The sequence below is a fragment of the Alligator sinensis genome, unplaced genomic scaffold (assembly GCF_000455745.1).
Source record: "Alligator sinensis unplaced genomic scaffold, ASM45574v1 scaffold157_2, whole genome shotgun sequence".
Taxonomy (NCBI): Eukaryota; Metazoa; Chordata; order Crocodylia; family Alligatoridae; genus Alligator; species Alligator sinensis.
This window is the reverse complement of record NW_005842107.1, coordinates 88,751-109,211: the sequence shown is the minus strand read 5'-3', so window position 1 is coordinate 109,211 and position 20,461 is coordinate 88,751. Positions and strand designations below refer to the sequence as shown.

Below are 20,461 nucleotides of genomic sequence, written 5' to 3'. Positions count from 1 at the left end.
GCAGCAGGAAGGGGCTCCAGTGTTGACACTAGCCTAGGGCAGAGCTGACCCAAGTATGCAACTGAGGGAGCAGCTCCTGCCCAGTAGCCCTTTCTACCCACTTGAGAATGGCGCCTGGGCCAGCCCCAGCCCCCTCAGCAGCACGCACGGTGCGGACTCACTATTACCTGCATCCCCTGGGCCAATGAGCTGGACATGCACTGCCGACTCTTCCCCTACCCAACAGCAGCAACGCAGCACTGCTCTGTGTACCAGGTGCAAGGCTCTACCCCCATGGCTTCTCTGCTACCACTGCCATCAGGTGGGCTTGCCCTGGCCGTATTGGTAGGTGCCGCCCATGTCACTGATCTGCAGTTGACTGCAGGTGCAAGCCGGGGGTGGTGGGGAAGCCATAGGTGCAGAATAGCCCCACGTAGCATGCGCCAGGTTGGGAGGCGCTACCCATGGCTTCCCCACCACCTGCCCCAACAGACGACCACAGTTTGGTGGGACAGGTGGCACCTACCAGTATGGCCAAGGCAGGCCCCCCTGACAGTGGTGGCAGGGAAGCTGTAAGGGCACTTAGAGCCCTGTGCCTAGTACAAGGGGCCGTACTGCTCCACTTATGCTGGGTAGGGGAAGAGTCAGCAGTGTGCACCTGGCAGCCCAGAAGATACAGGTAATGGCGCTTGGGGCTGAGGAAGTGAGCCTGCCCTGTGTTCCACTGTGGGGGCTGGGGCCAGGGCCAGCCCAGGCATCACTCTTCCCAAGTGAAACCTTAGCCCCAGCAGCTGGGAAGGTGCGGAGGAATTGCATCTTGGCTGGGAGGGAGGCTCTGGGGGTTCTGGGCCATGCTGAGCCACAAGCAGGGGGGAAGCCAGGCTGGGATCCCTGCAGGCCAAGGTGGCAGTTTAAACTCTTTACCAGTCATACTCAGCCTACCAGGGCCTGGTCATGTCCCCCACTCCACTCAGTTCAGCTTCCCTCCAGTCTGAAGGGAAGGGAGGACTCAGTCTAACACCCTCCAGGCTTCTAGCGTGAGCCACTGCAGGCATGTGGCTGCATTTCCAGAATCAAAAGTGAGTGTCTATTCACTTGCTTACTGGTTCAATCGACGCAGATTAGACTAACCTGCAAAGATTGAATCAATTCAGGCTTGGAGTTTTTGAATGTCTGTAAGCAGCCTAAAAGAGCCTGTGCTGATTAACTCTAAACTATTTTTCTTTCCAAAGCATGTCAGGTATTTCATGTGTTAGCACAATGCAAATTCTATGCATCTGAAAACATCATAAATTATAAAGTTTAGCGTGAAGGGATTTAAACCAACATAAAAGGCTGTGGCCTCAGAGGTGCCCAACCTGTGGCACACATTCCACAAGTGGCATGCAGCAGATGAACGAGAAGGCAGGCAGCAGAGCAGCAGTCTAGAAAAGGACCGGAATGCAGAACAGACCCGGCAGAAAAAGGGGCTCAGAGTGACCCTCAAGGCAGCTGTGGGGCTTAATCTGTGGCATATCAACCAAAAAGTTGGCCTCTGTCATTTTAACTGGTTTAACCAGTGTTTATTTCAGGTCACCTTTAATTAGGAATTAGTTTGTTAAATTGAAACATGTCATGCTTAAACTGAAATAAAGACTGTCTAAACACATTCATACCAGTTTAAAACCAAATGAAGTTAAATATGTCAATTGTTCCCTTTAAATAAAGCCTAAACCCCCCTTCCCCCACAACTGTTAAATTTCCTTAGTACTTGATAATCTTACTGATCCTTTCACACATGCCTAAAATCAGGGGTGTCAACTATTGTGCCTGTCATATCCAACACAAGCAAGCAGGTCATCTAGCCCGTGGGGCTTCTCAGACTAAAAGACTCACCTTCGGGTTGCCAGCAACAGCTATTGTTGCATACACCCCTCCTTAGTGTGGGGGGCTCATGGTCCCTTAGCTGCAGTACTGGCAAAAGCATGCAAGTCCAAAGCCAGCTGTACAGATTACCATTTGGCTCTACTTAAAGAAAATCTTAAGCATTACCAACTATACTTGTGTTCAAGTTTTCCCAATCCCTACTTTGTATAATGTTTTCAACAAATCTGAAAAAAAAATCATTTATATAGGAGTATTTACAAGCAGTTTCAAAACTCAGGTGTATTTACCTGAAGTCATGGCTATTTTTTTTTTTTTAAATAAGTGAACTAGACAAATGGATTCATGTATTTTATTTTGAAGAAGTCTTTAAAGGGTTGATCAATGTAGAAGTACATTTTCACCCTGCCTCCCCCATGTCCATCTATTCATGCCTTTCTTAAAAAAAATAAAATAAAATAAAATCACATTTTGTCTGTTTCTCAAAATAATATATGACTAGCAGAATTATTATGCACACATTATAACTGAATTTCTCCCATCTTAAGACTTTATCAGCACTTGGCACAAGGATTAAGTAACTCTGTCTGCTTGTTAGGACCAAGCCCCCAATTCCCCAAACAGAAGGAATAAAATTTGACGTTAAAAGTATTCCTAACCAAAACGCTTTTAATTCAAAGGGCAAGTTATAAGATATATTGTCGGAAAGATATATTGTTCTAAGGGAAACCATTTCAGGATCATAGCTATATGGCTTTTCCTAGGAAAAAAGTTCTACTAAAAAGATTCTAAAAATCTATTCTAGGGTTAAAAAAAGTCACTTGTAAAAGAGCTATTTTAAATTACCTTGGATACTGAAGACATTATTCAAGAAACACTTCACATTTTACATTGCCATAGTTCTTTGATAGAATAACCTTGCTATCATTGCACAAAATGTGCTATTTTTAACAATTATAAAAGCAACTATACACACTGTAATTACCATTACAAAAATGTGCATGTCTCTTTAAAATGTAAATACTGTAATTTAAATTACTTACTGAAGGAGAGTAAAATCAGTTGGTATTTCTGGAGCTGCTATCATTTCTTTATCATCTTCTGTAACCCCACTGTATTAGAAATATGTTCAGAAACCAGTCCGTAATATGCAAGCTTACTTGCTTTTCTTCCTTTTGCTCTAGACAATTCCTATAAAAAACAAACATATACAGACAGATATTAATCCTAATTTTTTAAAGAAAACAGAACCTAAAAAATAAGGTTCAAAATGTTTGTGTAACACCCTATATATCATCCTTTAATCAGAAGTTTTTTTCTCCTTTTTAATACAAATCTGCATATCTACTACCCCCCCCCCCCCCCCCCCCCATCATTCTCCTCAGGCTCCTGCAGCCCCTTCGTAATAATAAAAATGTGTACAGATAAATAGTACCTATTTAAAGCATTTTTCAAAGAACAAATGGTAAGTGTTGAATATATGCCATTAGTCTAGGTCAGGGGTGTCAATGATACGACCCACAGGCTGAACGCAGCCCATGGAACGCAGTGCTGCCTATGGGTCTTGGACTGGGCCCATGTACTGCATATGGCATGCACACGCTTGAGACGCGGCCAGTGTGGATTGGGCTCACACACCAGCTCCAGGCATGGGGAAGCAGCCTGGAACATGTATCGACTCCAGCATGCAGTGCCAATCTTTGAGCCCAATCCAGCCCACACAGCCAGATGAGTTTGATACCTCAGGTCTAGGTCACATTAGAAGAGAATAACTTAAGAAAAAGGCTCAATATCTTCTCTGGACTAGGGGGCAGTAAACAGTGTTGAGCACATAGAGCCCTGAGAAAGCCAAGACAAAAGTACAAATGTGATTTCACACTGGTTTAATGCACTTTAAATGTAGTGTTTATCAACTTTACACCTCTGATTCACCTTAACTTTTTTTGAGTACCTCCATAAAGAGGGGCTGAGAGTGATACTGGTTCTTTTCACCACCTTTTTCTGACCTTCAATGTGGTCAGTATGTCAGTTTATCAACTTTATTATTTAGGGTACTTTAACAAGCATTAACTTATTATCTACCTTGAAGACTAGTGAGATTGTCCCATTTTCGACAAAGAAGTAACAGGAATTGCTACAGCAGTTTAGTGGCCCATCTAGTGTCCTAACAGGGCAAGTCAGTGGACAATTAAAAGAACTGCCATGTAACAGAACAGAGTGCACAGTAAAGACTATAGTTAATTTTCCTAACATTTTCCATTATTGAAACCTATTTCTGGAGCATAAAACTAAGTCAAGCTTAGCTGTTTATGATGGAATTTTCAATACAGGCATCTGTTTCCTATTGATCTCCTTAAAATGTTAGTATGAAGTATTTCATGCCATTTTAGAAAAAGTTAATTAAAGGAAAAGAATGTCATTTCTGAAAACGTGAACACATTTTCCAGTGTGTTACTGAGAAGTTCTAGTGCCTCTACACTATGGAACAGGAACCAAAAATCTACAAGGAACTACTATTTGGATATGCTCAGTAGAGGCTAGAGTTTGGCAGCTATACATTGCAAAGACTTTGTCTAAACTGAGCACGCATAATTTCAGTCCTGCAGGGGGCAGAGCAGGATTTTTCTTGCAATTGCTCCTTCTGGCTACCCGAAGCCATTGGTGCTTCAAGCACAGGAAATGGAGGAGAGAAACCGCCTCTCCTGTGCTGCCAATGTTCCCCGTGCGCTCCGAGTATGGAAAAAGACTGAAATGAAGTCGAGTGCAGAGGCATGACAGGAATCGAGGGAAACAGGGAAAGAAAAGAGCAGGATGGAAACAAATGCTGAAAAGTCTGTAACCACTAAAAAGTACTCCCACGCACAACCTGGAATAGGACCAAGAAAAAATAGATTTAACATTAGCTTGATGTTTATAACCAACACCTGTAAAATCTACTGGGAAAAAAACCCAAGACTCCCCCCCACCCCTTAAATTTCATTCTCTTTCTGTTACCACTACCAGGTACTGCACTTGGGAAGAGGCAGAGGACTGTGTTTCAGTTACAAGAAGTCTAACTAAAAGTTGAACAGGAATTTTTCAAATGAAAGGTTTGTTTTTGTTGTTCCAGAACTGTGGACTTGTTTTCCCCACAGGAAAATATCAGAAGTTGCAATTAAACTGTCAACAGAAAAGGCTTCTCAGGAGCAGGATGGTTGAAATAAAAGACACCCCCAAACTGTAAAAAAGCAAGTAGCTGCTGGTCATGGCAGTGAGCAGCTGACTGCCCCAGCAGATAATATGCACGAAACTAAAAGCTCTCACTCAAAAACAAGCAAGCAACAACCCCTCTCGCGCTCCCCCAGTCCTTTTTAATCCTGCTATTCAACAGGAAAAATTGTCAAAACACACTACCCAGCCCTAATTTTGACATAGCCAATGACATGCAGGGCTCAATACAGCTCTTATCCGTGGATTTGTTATTTTCATTTTACTTAAAAAAAAAAAAAAAAATTGGAAACACACCCACCCCACCAACCCTATAATAGGAAATTAGGGTTCCTCATGTCCATCTGCAATTATGACTTCTTTTAAAACCCCTTTATAAGTAATTCATATACACATCTGCTCCCTAAATTAGAGAAAAGTTATTTGTCCAAAGCCTCAGAGCATCAAAGCAAGGACAGTCCTTTAAACTACCTCACTATCAGAATTGGTGTAAAAATATTTTCCAAGAAAATGGTTTCAGACAATCACCAAAACATTTTTAGAATAGTAAGAAGAGGCATCAATTGCTTAAAAATTATCTTTATCACCAAGTTTAAATTATACAGCTGGTGCACCCAATGCTCCGAAATTAAAGCAGTCCTCAATTAAAACGAGATGCCTGTGGGGATCGTATTACACGTCTGGAGCAGATGGCTGCCTGAAGCTAGACCGCCATGGCAGAGATGGCAAAATCCACAAACAGCACTGATCCCCATCCCCCCCCGCCAAAAAACCCCAGTTCCTCTGTTTGTATGACATGTACCCCACCATAAGGGGATCAATCTGAAAACCTAACTCCCCAGAAGAAACTCGCTGGAAGATCTTCATTCAAAACAGCTCACAGGGTCTGCAGAATCAGAGGTTGCTACTGCTGCATGAGGAAAACAGAAGAGGCAGCGCAGAGGAGACCAACAAAACAAGCCCCTTTGACCAGAGAGAACTTTGGCAAGCTCATCTCAGAAATCAAAGCTCTAAAATCCTTTATAGACAGGCCCAGTTTGATAAAAAAAACAAGGCAGAGATAAAAGAAACTGGGGGCAGGATCACAGACCTGAAGATACATCAGCAATAAATCTGCAAAGTAAAATGAAGAAAAGGAGCTTGCAAAGAAAAATTAGGTTATAGAAAATATCAAGAGAAGCAACAACAGTAGAATAAGAAGACTTCCCCATTGAGCAGAATATTTAGAGCAGGTATCCCACTCCTTCCTGCAGCTGAACAAAACAGTCCCTGTAGACAGACAGAGTGTACCAAGCTCCCTACACCTGTGATTCTCAACCAGGAGCCACAGCACCCTGGGGGCCTTCCGATTCTCAACTGTGCAATGCAGTGCCACACAATGCTAGCTAGCAGCACTGTTAGGTTTACAAATATGATTCAAAAGATAAACAGAGACTTCAAATAGAAATCCACATGTAGTTGTGTTCTTCCAGGGTTCTTCTGGAACAGAATAAGTGCTCTATTATTCTTCCATAGGAGAAAAAAAGTGAAAACTAAGAACTTACATTATCCAAGGGGTGCCTCAAGCCTAAAAAGGTGAGGACCGCTGCTCTACGCTCTCCCCAATTCAAACAAACCAAGAGATACGATACTACATTTGCCGCTTTGAACAAAAGCAGCAGTTTCTGCAGAAGGTTAGAGAGACTTCTGATCCTTCTCTGAAAGGGTATAAAATGCAAGAGAATGACACACAAACAGTGAGACAACGCCACTATACTGAATGGCAAATTCTTAAACCCAGGAGAAAGACAACGGCAAGGTACAAGGACAAGAAGACTAGAATAACTCGCAAAACCAAGAGTATTCAAGAGGATTTGGGTACAACTGAATAATAGTCTGAGGGAGCTTAAAAGAAAATATGGAAGGGGGAATATCATGAGGGGAGGGGGAAAGAAATTTAAAAAACAGTGTTGGAGACTGAAATATAGGAAAAAGGGGAAGTAAAGACATGCCCTCAATTTAAAAGCAAAGGGTGAGGGGTGGGGAAAAGATATAAACATGAGAAGAGACTGGGTCGAGGTCTGATATGGCTCTGCAAAACAGCTCTCCCCAGAAACCAGTACCTATGATACAGTGCCATGATTTCTTTATAGTTTGGGAGTCAAATCTTCCAGGTATTGAGGGGTTAAATATTCCATCCCACCTGAAGGATGGGGTGAATGCTTCACATTTTAGCAAAAGGTAAAGGGTGCAAAATGTAAGGATTATTTGTGGATCCAAGTGAGAGGGAAAACTGGGATGGGAAAGTTGTAGGGGGAAGGGGAGGAAGGTAAGCAGAGGCTTTTGTAAATAAAGTTAAATTTTCAGGCAAGAATGTATAAAACAATACACAGAGATCAAAACAGTACTGCAGTTATATTAACTAGACCAGACATACACTTTACTTATTTTCTTATATTAAACAAATGTAAAGGCAATTGTAGCTTTTAATGTGTGTACACACATGCTATATAACTTTAGACATTATACTATTACTATATTAATAGTTTATTATTATAGTATCCATACATAATAACACCAGCCAGTAAACCAGTGTGCATCTGGCCAGACTGTTTGAATGTTAATGAATGCTATATTTACATATGGGAAAGCTAAGTGGTAAGAATTCTTGTCTATTATTTATTTTCCTGTAAATATGTAATAACTTTAACCTCACACAACTGTTACTCCAGTGTTGTTATGTTTTTATATTTGCCTGAATAAAAAGAAAAGTAAAAGAAACTGAACAAATTAGAACAAAAAAACCTACGTCTGAAGTTTCATGGTGACACCATGTAAGACTAATTATTTCAAGGAAGAAAAATCAGAAAAGAAAAAAGAAAAATCAGCTCATTTTGGCCAAAGTAAGTAATGGACTTGTAATTAAAACAGGAGAGGAATATCAAGCTCCTTCTTGGAGCTGAAGTGTCTTGGCTACAAAGATTCAATTGGGCTTGCACAGTTTCCCGAGGGGAATGGAACTGTAGTTTAATGAAGGAAGGAACCGAAAAGAGAGCTCAACATTTGGCCAACAGTGTTAGAAGCCAGTAAGTTACTTATTTAGCAAAATGCTTTACAATGGAATGACACGTACAAGCCCCAAAAGAGCTTACAACATTACACGGGGACATAGGACTGGAAAGGACCTAGGCAGCCACATTAATCCTAGCAAGGGGAAATAAAAATGACTTGGAAAATAAGGGGGGGGGAACTAGACAGGGGGATTATCTGAGAAAGATAAACAGAAAAGGGCAAAGAAATGTTAGTTATGTGCACTTGTTGAGATGTCGTTAAAGACAGAAAAAAAGACTGTACACGTTTGGATGTAGTAAAGTCAGAAATTAATAAAGGTAAGTATGGCTACTTGACAGATCCCATTCCAACCAAAAGAAAACCACAAATTGTCTAAATGTGTCCTTACTATGGATATTCTGAAACAAAGTTTTCAAACCAGGTGCTGGCACATATATCACTCTAAGGAAAAGTCTATATACGTACTCCTGTATTACCACAAAACTGTAGCCGTCTTTAAAAAAAAACCCAACCTGAGTACTAAACACCTTAATTTCATATAATAATATATACACATATTATTTACTCAGAGATGCGTATTTTATAACTAAAAAATTTTCAGTCTGGTTGAAAAAATGATTTATGAACTTCAGAAAGCCACTAAGTTTTGCTGAAACATAATTAACTTATTAACATTTAGAACAAATGTATCATGCTGAAAGATCACAAGGTGGAGCTCTAGCCTAAAGCTAACTAAGGAAACTCCAAAAGACAGGTCACCCAGAGGTTGACCTAGTTATTCCTGTACAATAAGCTTTATAATGCATTGTTATTCAGCAATAATGTTGTAGCACATTTCGTTAACATTTGCCAATTCTCGATATAAAAAGTTTAAATATGCCAAAAACTTCTTGAACAAACACTGAATGAGATTAAAGAAATACTTGGAATCACTCCGGGCTCTCCTGGGGTAGAAAAGTATCAAAGACAACGCAAAAGCATTATGACCTTATTCAACTGCTTAGTGTGTTCAAGAAGTAACAGCAAGAGAATTCGAAGTCTGATGTCAGGCAGAGGGTAAGGTAGGGAGGCAGACTGGTTCAGAGAGACATTAGCTTTCATGGGCAGCAACCTATGTCGTCAGATGCTCTCTCACAAAGTTCATGTCTCTTCGAACCAGTTGGTCTCCCTTGTGAGTTACTACAGATTAAAGAAATAGCATTGTTATGCTAGACCTTACCAATTAAAAACTGATAAACAAATACCATTTTGATTCACTGAAGCAACAACTAAAATATATGCAGGCACAATTAATTAATTAATTATGCAAAAATAACTGTAGGTTATGGAGGTTCAAATAGAAGCATTTGTGACTAGTATGAATAGCAAAGACTAAGCATGAAACAATACCCAAAATTGGAGTTGGTCTTCATTGCAAAATTGCTAAGTTGTGTGCTGCCCTTATCTCGGAGTCCTATACACACAGTAACTTAATGTGGTAAATGCTCTTAACCCGAGTTTAGTCCAAGAACAGAGTAAGCTAGAATTCAAGAACTCACAATTCATCAATGGCTAACATAACCATTCTGTATCAATAACACAGCTAGCGCCACTTGAATGCCATTTGTCTTCCAACACCCACCCACAATTCCCACAACATGCACCAATAACAAATTCACTCTCTAGGAAACTGAAGAATTAAAAAAGCAGTTTAGCTCAGAAAACACTAAGAACCATGGGATGTAGTTGAAAAGGTCTGTGCAACACAGACAAATGAGAAGATTGCCAGTGTGCATGCACTAACTCAAGTGTTATTTTGCAATATGGCCACTCTCACCAAAGCCAAGCTAATTCAAATTAATTCTGCTGTGAAAATACAGCTGCATTTAAGCCATCATCTGAGTAAATCACCCAATAATATAGTACTCCAAGATAAAGTTTACTATTGAATATATTTAAATTTGCAAGAGACCAAAAAACCCCACATCTTTATCTGAATTTACACTGTTCCACATTAGTTAACTAGAACACTTAGAAATCATGAACTTTTAAATTATATCTCTTGTTCACACACACATCCCCACCCACCCACCTTTGCTTCTGTACTTAGTGTTTACAACTCCAGGTAAATTTGATCAGGACAAATGATAAGATGCTTTCATCATCTTTGTAGCCAAGTAAAAAATACAAAGAAAAGAATGATGGTTTTACAGACAAAGAAGGGGAACAAGAGATTAGATTTAATTCCCATTTGAAACTTTGGGCAAATTACATAACCTTCCCCGTGTCTCAATTCCTAATCCCTAAAATGGGAACTGTACTGGTATGAGAAAGAAAATCAATGGATTGTGAAGCTCTCAGAAAGGTAACAATTTTAGCAAGGGAGACAAATAAGACAGACCAGGGCTACCCAATTTGCAGCCTGTGGGCTCACGTCCAGCTTGCCACTCCACCCATAGCTCTGACTGCTGCTGCCAAGATGTCTCCACCTTTCTGTCCCCACCCCTGGAGGCAAGATGCCACAGCCCTAGGGGCCCAAGATGACCAGGAGACCTGCGTGGTGTGCATCCTGTGGCTCCTCAGAAGTTGAATATAAACCCTAAAACAGGGGCTCCTGATCTCTGGAGCGTACACAGGAGAAAAATGTGTGATAGTGGATTTAATTTTCATTATAATAATGGACATATAAGGAGTTAAAATATAAAATGTATGCTGGGTTTGTGAGCAGCTGGTATATCTGGAGGGGGGTAACACAAGAAGAAAAGGTCTGGGAGCCTCTGCCCTAGGGTAGACCATTCAATGTTGAAAAATGCTGATGCTCCTTAATCAGCTGTGCAGAAATTACTATTGGAGTACTACAAGAATTTTCTTCTTCTTACTGTATTGGTTTAGTGGTTCTGCCTGGCACTGTCAACATGCAAAAACTGAAAAGAAAAACCAAGAAAGATTTCCACTTAAAATTCTGTCAGCAAAGAAGCCTAGTATAAATATATCGTTTTTAGGTCAATTAGGTATTTTCTTTCCATAGCAAAATATGCCTCCACCTATTATATTTACATACCATAACAAATTATTACTCGGAAGGAATTTTTAAAAGCACAAGTTTTACATAGCTACATGGTATTTCCCATAGGTCTGAAAAAGTGCATTATTCCTTCTGAAGTTGCACAAGGTGTTGTGTCAAATGCCATCAAGCTTTATTCAAATTACAAAAAACAAACAAAAAAATCACTCCAAAATACTTAAAACACAACACAAAATAAATTTAGAGCTCCCTTTATCAGTGGTTCTAATCACCTGGCAGACACAATTCCAGAGCTGAAATGAGGTGCAATGTGACTATATGCATACTTTATTTTATTTTTCCTACGTGGTTTGTTTGATATACAAAACTTTGAAAGATTTTATAAGAAAAGTTATAATACTGGCAGTATTTCTGTTTCTTCTTTAAGAGACCTGTCCAACTGGCAACAAGGACTAGATTCAGAATTATGAACAAGGTTCACAATGTTTCCTTTAACTTCCACAAGAAGTGTGTAGTGACCCTGCTCCTGTAAACAGAACGCCAAGATAAGCAGGGCCTATGACACGCAGGGCAGCATCTATTCCATTTCAGATTCCCAAGCATCCTTCATTGCAAGATAAAAAGCCATCTTGTTTTTTAAATCCAGATTTTGCTATTTCTTGGTATCAGAATAGGAACGTTCCAATTGTTTTACTGCCTCTTACACAGCATAATTAAAATTTTGAACATCTGGAAGCAGGGGGGTTCAGCCCCGGGTATTACCCGCAGTACCATGTCATCAGGCGTGCAGGGCTGGCTCCCCAGTGGTCCAGAAATTTGGTGGCACCACTCCCCTGGTACCCTGGGGAGCCCTGAGCCCTGCACAGTGGATCAGGAGTCCAATCCCAGTATGCAGGGCCAGGTCCAATCCAGGCGCACAAGACAGGGAAGGCAATGCTGGGCCTGACCCCAGTGTATGGGCTTGTTCTACTATAGAAGACTTCCTGGATTTGTGTTGATTTTATTTATTAAGTATATGTTTAAATATTCTGAAAAGTGCAGGATTTCATCAAGATGGGTCAGTTACAAGTTTACTCTGTTTTGTTTTTTAAAATCAACATACTTTTGAGAAAAAATAATTAAAATAACTGAGCTGTTTGGTATTATAAAATGCAATGACATGGGTTTAAGCATATATATACCTTGCAAACTTCTTGTTAAATCTGTTACCCAGGAACAGTGAGGGTTTTTTCACTTTTTTTTTTTTTTTTTTTAAATAGGGTAAGATTACTATTACTCTATTTACTCACATGCAAGGCAAAATTTTTCACCCCTCCATCAACCGGGAGAGACAACAAGCCTACTCTTGGATTCATTTGAGTATGGTGGGTAGTGGAACATAGTGAAAGTTAAGCCACCTACTTACTATATGTCACAAAGTACCTCCCCCCCACCAAAGGATGCTCTCCAGAGGTTACAATCCATCAACTGGTTTCTTGGGCTGTACAGGAGCTTCATTTTTCAGAAAGAAAATAAAAGCCCATTCAACAAGACAAAGATATAAATTAGGCCATCCAAAGACTGACAAATAAGAGCCAAGAAAGATGCTTTAAAAAAAAAAAAAAAAAATTAAAATATCCAAGACCTCTGAAGGGAAGTTAACTAAGGAGGCAAGGATTCTGAAAAGTGCCCTCTGAAGCAGTAGTTTCTAGGTAAGTAAATACTCCAACCTCTACTTGCTCCAGAATTTAAAAAAAAAAAAAAAAAGGGGTGGGGGGGCAAGTAAAGGTTAACTGGCTGAGATTTTTCAACAGCCTATGGAAGGGAGGTACCTAAAATCATATTGAAAAATCTGTGCAATTTGGGCTTTTAATTACATGCAGTCCTCGGATTTACGATGCAGTTTTCAGGAACCAATTGTATCTTAAGGCGAAACATTGCAACTTGGAACCGATTTCCTCATAAGAAACAATGTTATAAATGGGGGATTGGTTCCTGAACCAAGACCCAATACCCTATTTTCACCTAAAATACCCCAGAATTTTGTACTCATTCAATTATAGATGAGTAATATAGCTACATTAATGTATTTATAGTATACATAGCAATCATATGGATTTAGAAGGACTTCTTTGAGTTGACTTCGCTGGACTTTTTAAAAGGCTCTTGGTTGGACTTTCTGAAGGGTTCTTGGCTGGAGTCTTCTCAGGAGTCTTGGCTGCAGGTTCTTCTGGAGCCTTTGCCACTTTCTGAAAGAAAGTGTCCAAGGAAGTTTGGACAGATGTTCTCCAAGGAGATGGGCGACGCAGCGAACTTGTTTGCTGGCATGGCGTCGCATTGGATCTAGCACTGTAAAGTTGAAACTGACCTCATAAAGTTGAAACAAGGTGTCAATTTAGGAAGTTGCAAGTCAAGGACTGCCTGTATTCCTTTAGGCTTCTGTGAAATCGCTAACTAGAAATAAAGCACAGAGCAATAAGGCCTGCCACCTCCTAAGATACAAATAGTTCTTTAATTCTCCCTTCCTGGTTGTTGCAAAGGATATGGAGTAAACCCACACATCACACAAAACAAACAAGAAAGAAGCTACATAGTTAGAGCAGATTGAATAATCCTAATTTAGTTTCAACTGACACCCCCGAGTGATAAACCACTTCAATATACTTTGGAGAGGGAGCACAGGCACAGAGATAGGACACTGAACTTGTATTGTTCTCAGTTAAGTTCTATTTCATGTTCTTCCACTAACCTCCTGTTATAGTCTGCATAAATCATGTCACTTTGTGCATCTGGTCCCCCTCTCACTGCTTTCCTTTTTTGTCTATTTAGGCTGGGCTTCTATCTAAAATTTATTACATTTTAAATATTGGATTTCTAAATATAATTATTCTAAATTACTCTAAATTTAAAAATATTTCTAAAGACATAGAAAGATGCAGATTATTCAATTAAGTTGTGAAAGCAACTTTACCTAACAACTCAGATACCAAGGCATGGAAAGCACATGTACAATGCTGCTGTAACCGCACTTGGCCAAAAAAAAAAAAAAAAGCAAGAAAAATGCAGAATGGTTTGAAGAGCACTCATATACTCTTCTACTGCCAGTTGAGAACAAAAGGACAGCACTAATCACCTACAAGAAATCTCCCAACACCAAAGCCCTGGAAAATTTGAGAAAGGCTTGAGGAGAAATGCAAAAGGAGGTTAGGAAGCATGCCCAAACTTTTTGGCTAAAATTCCGTGATGATATTCAGAAAGCAGCTGATGCAGGTGATAACAGTGGAACGTATGAAGGCATCAAACAAGCAACTGGTCCAGTCAAAAAGAAAATAGCTCCACTGACAGACTTAAATAGCAATGTCATTGCTGATAAACAAAAACCTCGAGCCCTGGATTGAACACTATGGAATTCTATACTGCAGTGAGACTGAAATCAGGCATGAAGAGCTGAAAGGATTAGCACAGTTTGAAGTTATGATGGATTTGGACAATGAACCTACATTAGAACACTTGCAGAAAGCTATTAAATCAATTCGTGGGAACAAGGCATTGGGCAACAACTGCTTGTGTGCTAAAAATCTACAAGTGTGCCGATGATGAATTACTTTGAAAGCTCCATGAAGTTATATTGCTCTGTTGGAAAGAGGAAATGGTACTGCAAAATTTCAAAGATGCTTGTTTTGTACAATTATACAAAAACAAGGGGGATAGAAGCGACCGTGACCACTACAGAGGTATCTCCCTGTTGAACATAGTTGGAAAAGTTGTCACTTGTATTATACTCCATAGCAGCAGTCTCTAGGTGAAAGAATCTATCCTGAAAAACTCAATGCAGCTTTCACTCAGGATGCTCCACCACTAATACAATATTTTCAGTATTATTGGAAAAGAAGGTGTAGAGAAAAAAAAAAATAGCCTTCACTCTGATGAAAGCCTTCGGTGTGGTTGACAGGGCTTTCTACGGTTCAGAAGAAACTGGGTTGCCCCCCAAAACTGTTGAACATCATTTGCTCATTACACCAAGGAATGAAGGAAACTGTAGCATATGAAATCAAAGAATCAAAAATGCCTTTAATATCAATGAGGTAAAACAGAGGTGCAATCTTACCCTCCACGTTTTTTAACATCTACTTTTCATTCCCGATTCCTCATGCATCTAAGGACAGCAATGATGGCATTTGTCTTCAAACCAGACTAGATGGAGGCTTATTCAACACTGTAAGGTTTAGAATGCAAACCAAGGTGAAAGAACTGGTTCTGAAGATTTCCTGTTTGCAGACAATACGGCCTTGGTTACTTGCAGTGAATCTTCCCTGCAAAACCTCTTGGACAGATTTTCTGTACCATGCAAGAATTTCAGACTAACAGTTAAGTCTCAAAAAGACTGCGACCATGTACCAAGGGGTGGAAGAACTAGGGCCCAACATCACTCTGCAGGGTAAATCTCTTGGTGTTGTCACAACAACTTTTGCTACTTGGGTTCTACAATCATTATGAATCTTGACCTTCAGACTGAACTGGCTAACAAAACTAGAAAATCATCTAAGAATTTCAGTCTATTACAGGGATATGCAGGAAATAAAGTTTCAATTCAGGTTAAGATGTAAATCTCCAAGACTTGTGTACTGTCATCCCTGTTTTATGGCTTAGAAATGTGAACAACATATGTTAGGCACCTCAGGAGACCAAAAAATTTCCACATGGAAACCCGTGCAAGATCCTGAAAATAAAGTTGGAAAACAAAATGCCAAACAGAGGTGCTAGAGTGTGCAGGACTGACTCACTTAAAATCATCAATCATCAAGAAGAGCAAGATGAGATGGCTTGGCCATGATAGGAGAATGGGAGAAGACTATCCCCAAGAATACTTTGTTCAGCAAGATTTGAGACTGTTTTAGAAAGTCTCAAAGTACCACAATGTGTACAAAAATGGTCTGAAGTTGTTCAACATTAATGTAGAAAGCTGGGAGGAGTGCACAGCATCCTGTCCAATCTGGAGGGAACATCTGGCACTGGGTGCAGCTCAGCGTAAAGCAGCTTTGATCCAGAGGATGGAAGCAAAGCAAGGAAGAAGGAAGCAGCACGCTGTAAACTTGGGCTGCAATTCAGACAACATATGGATATATGAAACTTGTAACAAGCTGTGTCACTTGCAAACTGGGCATATCAGCCACAAGCAAATTTGTCGAACACCTCACTAGATCTCTTGCTCATAAAGCCATGATCCAGAAGATCTATGGTTGCCTACTCTATAAGATAAAAGCAGGGGTTTAGAGGCCCTCATCTTTTAATATGCATACACAATACCTACTAAATGGGATTCCCCCAACTTGCTACTGCAATACAAACAGTAAATTATTAGTACTGCAGCAGTGCAGAATTACTGAATTTCATTGGCCTCTGCTGGATTGACTCTAAAATGAAAAAACTAACATATTGGCTAGGCTGGATTTGCTGCATATTTTTGTGAGGTAGTTGTATTTCCCCATCTAACTATATGTAGATGTATTTACCCACCTAGTAAGCCACATAACTTAATTATAAGTCTTAAGCCAAATGAAAGCTTTACAAAGGAGCCTTCACCAGTATACAGCCCAAACATTTATTGACATTATCATTCCAAGAACAGAAACAGAGCACTCCATTCACAGTGATGCTCCTGATGCTTCTGTTATAGAATTCAAGAGGTGGATAATCAATACCAGTCCCCAAATGACAGACCTACTGATGCAGAAGATGACCGAATGCTACAAGTTGCTTTATGCCATCGGAATCTGAAGTGGAATTTTAAGAGTGGAATATACACATACGTGTGTGCGCGTCTCTCTCACAGGTGTTAGTTTTATATAAAACTAACACCTAAGATGACCTTGTATCTTTTAAGGAAATAGCAAATGTCAGTCTAAAAAACACAAAATTAGCAAATTCACACCCAATATTGATAAAAGTCACATTTCCTCCTAAAATGCAGGAAATTTAGATTAAAAACATTTCATCCTCTCATTGAAGTTATCCTTGTAATCTTGCCAACAGCAACATCTGTGCTACATGCACTACTCATAACTTAAAGCTCTTTAATATCCACATTTTAATGTCTATTCTCCCTGAGCAGACAAGGCAAAATCCACTCTGGTTCTTCAGCAATTTGTGGTTCTGATCAGATTTTGTTCAACTGAGACAGCATGAGCACATTCCATGAATTTTTCATGAAATGTATAGGCCTGCTTACCTTACCCAGAACACAGGATATTACTAAAGAAGGTTTATAATCTGTATAACTAGTCTTTATACAATATCAACAGTGTTATACCCCTCCCCCCAGTTCCTGAGAAGGAAGATTATGAGGCAGTTAGTATGGAAAGCTTACATCTGGAGACCTAGAATTAGATCAGCTTACAAGTGATATTAGTGGGGTGACCATATTATTTTGAAGGCAATCAGGGATTTGGAGGCGGGGGGTGCCATGCATGCACACATATGCACCTCCCCCCCACCCCTGACGATGCAGCTTCCAGGAGACCTGACAGTGGAGCAGGGTGGGGCAAAACAGCATGGAGGCTCATTGCTAAGCTCCATCCCCTGCATGCAGTGGCTGGAGCTGAGGCACCTGTGTGGGGGGAAGCTGGGATGGCCACCTGCCGCTGAAGCCACTAACAAGGCCCAGGCTGCGTATAGCAGCCCCCATCAGCAGTGGGGAGCAGCCTCTCTGCTGCACCCTCCAAACCCCACAACAGCCTGAGCTGCACAGCCACGCGGTGCCTCCCCACCATCCCCAGTAGCCGCCCAGGGCTGCCATGTGCAGCCTGGGCCCCAGCAGGAGGGCACAAGGCTGCCAGCAGTGGGCAGCCATACTAGCTTACCCTACACAGATGGTCCTGACCTTCTCCCCTAGCCCTGGCCCACCAATCCATGCCCCAGGCAGAAGGAGCAGTGCTCAGCCCAGCCCGTCCCCCCACCCTCCAGCTACTGCACAGGAGGAGGTGGGTCAGGCACAACCAATCTGGGACTTTTTCTTCAATTTTAGCTAACCAGCTGAGATGTTGGGATGGCCTATGAAATCTAGGGCTGTCCTGGCCAAACCGGGACATAACATCACCCTATATATTAGTGGTCTCCACATATCAGGTGCTTTTTAAAAAAAAGCTACAAAACCATCAGAGTACTCAAGTTGAAGAAATTCCTCAAATCATAAAAGATTTACTGCAGGCAAGTCAATAATTATATCCATTGACAGACCTGGGCGCACACGCTTGCTTTATACTAGCTATTATGAAACTCAATGTAAAAAAGAAATTGACATTATCTAATACACTGTAAAAAGGCAACAAATAAGACAGCTGCTTTCAATACCTTCTTAAATAAAAATAAACAAGGAATTTTCAAAAGCAACAAATGAATGGAAAGAACCCACAGACTTTTAATTGGACTTGAGCTGGCCCTATAGCATTTTAGAGCTTCCTGGAAGGTATTTAAAAAATGCTTGTAGCAGGGATGTCAAACATACAGCCCATGGGCCAGAACCAGTATTAGGCCCACTGGATTACCAGAGCTGCTACTTCCACCAAATGCCCTGTGCCAGAGTTGCTGCTGCCACATGCCATGGGCTGGATCCAGTCCTTAAGGAGCACGGTAGGGAGAGTCCAGACTGAAGCACAAGGTGAGTTCGACACCCCTGGATTAAGGGTTTTATAACCACAAAGGCCTAAAAAGCTCTAAACTACCATATGTTAATAAGCCAAAATTTAAACTGAACTAGTGCACCATCACAAAAAGGGTATTTAAACTGCAACAATATTTGCTGTGAGTCAACCCCTAGGTGCATGTTCCTTAAAAATCACTGTTGTACAGTGCGTAAAGCAGGCTAATTGCTTGCCAATGTAAGAACAAAATTAACCTGGCATGGGAGTCAAATTTACAGTTAAAAAAAAAAATTAAATCGCTAGTACACCATTTAAAAGCCGTTAATTTTGGAAAGGAAAAAAACGCATCATGCAGTTAACATTAATTAAAGGCTCTGAAATCATGTAAAAAAGCTACTCTAATAGCTACAGCTTCTGCTGAGGAGCTGAAGTGATGCAGAAAGGTAGGACTGAGTAGTTGAGTCATCTTCTCTTCATTTCTTCTCTCCTGCATTTCTCTTTGCACAAGCAGCAGGAGGAACAGCCTACATGTGCTGTGAAGTCCAAACCCCCCCCCCACTCAGAACAACACAAATCTAATTCTATCCTACATTCCCAGCTCGCTAAATTATAAGAATTCTTCCATAATCTTAAAGCATGATCTTGACAGGCTAAGATGTTAGCACTAAAAAAAAATAAATAGTGAAATGGTTTCAGGTATTTACCATCCTGTACACTTACCACATGAAAAAAAAAAAATTCAAGGAAAAAGTATTTTTAAGCATAAGCTTTTGTGAAGGCTGTGAAAGAAATTCAGCCTTTGGACGTAAGCAAACCATATAACCAAGTATATGCAGGATCATATTTCAATTAGATACAGAACACCCTTTCCCTATGGCTATTGTTCATTAGCTGCTGCTATGCAAGGCATACCAATCAGCTACTATTTGGGGACAGCTATCAATGATACCTTTTAGAGTAAGTTACTGCAATTAATACTGTAGTTTTTTAAAATCATAACATTTATTGAAGATTTTAGTTCTAATCCAAGTCTGTGATATTTTTTGCACTATTTGGCAAACCCATAACACGTTTTTCACTGAGTTAACCTAAGGAATGTGCGTTTCCTCCTGCAGCTGTGGCACTAAAAACTACTTCAGGCATCCACTGCAGCTTTTAGCTTTTGACTCAGTATTTGATCTTTACCATTTTGGAGTTTCAGGTGGACTTGGAGTCAAGTTAAAAAAAACTTCATTAATTTGAAGCAATTTCATTTTTAACTGGTTTTCAGTTAATATACTGGCTACCAAGTCTCCCTGACTATTTTGGTGGGGTTTTATGCCTTTTTAGAATGTTTTCATAAAATACAAAGGAAGAGAAAGACTCACAAGCAAGAGAAATTAATTAGCTATACAAGTGCAGCAACAGAACTGACTACACCAAAATTGCTGCAATGTACACCAGAAAAATACCCATCTGTTTCTCTAACTTCTTCCAGTTAATAAGTATTTCAAACAGATAAAAAATTCAGGCAGAAGAGTAAGCATTTATATTAACAGTATCTGCTTACAGCTACTATATTCTTTCCAATATATCCTACATCATGAACAGGGATCCTGGTTTTCTCCGAGTAAAAATTGCAAATTCCCTGATTAAAAACCCAAAATCTGTGATAAACATTAAAGGCCCCCCACAGCTCACCCCTCCCCCAGCGCTGCTGGTGCCCTGCACTCGCCCCCACAGCCTCAACAGCCCTCCT

The 20,461-nt window shown here is 40.4% G+C and overlaps 1 protein-coding gene across 2 annotated transcripts in view; it reads right to left on the bottom strand.

Moving 5' to 3' along the window:
• Positions 1-20,461, bottom strand: part of STAG2 (stromal antigen 2) — a 116,169-nt gene that overhangs the window by 58,704 nt on the left and 37,004 nt on the right. For both annotated transcript variants that reach the window (XM_025205184.1, XM_025205183.1), the window contains exon 2: positions 2,886-3,033. In XM_025205184.1, coding sequence (XP_025060969.1) covers positions 2,886-2,929 — 44 coding nt within the window. In that variant the 5' untranslated portion in view covers positions 2,930-3,033. The remainder of the gene's footprint in view (positions 1-2,885; positions 3,034-20,461) is intronic.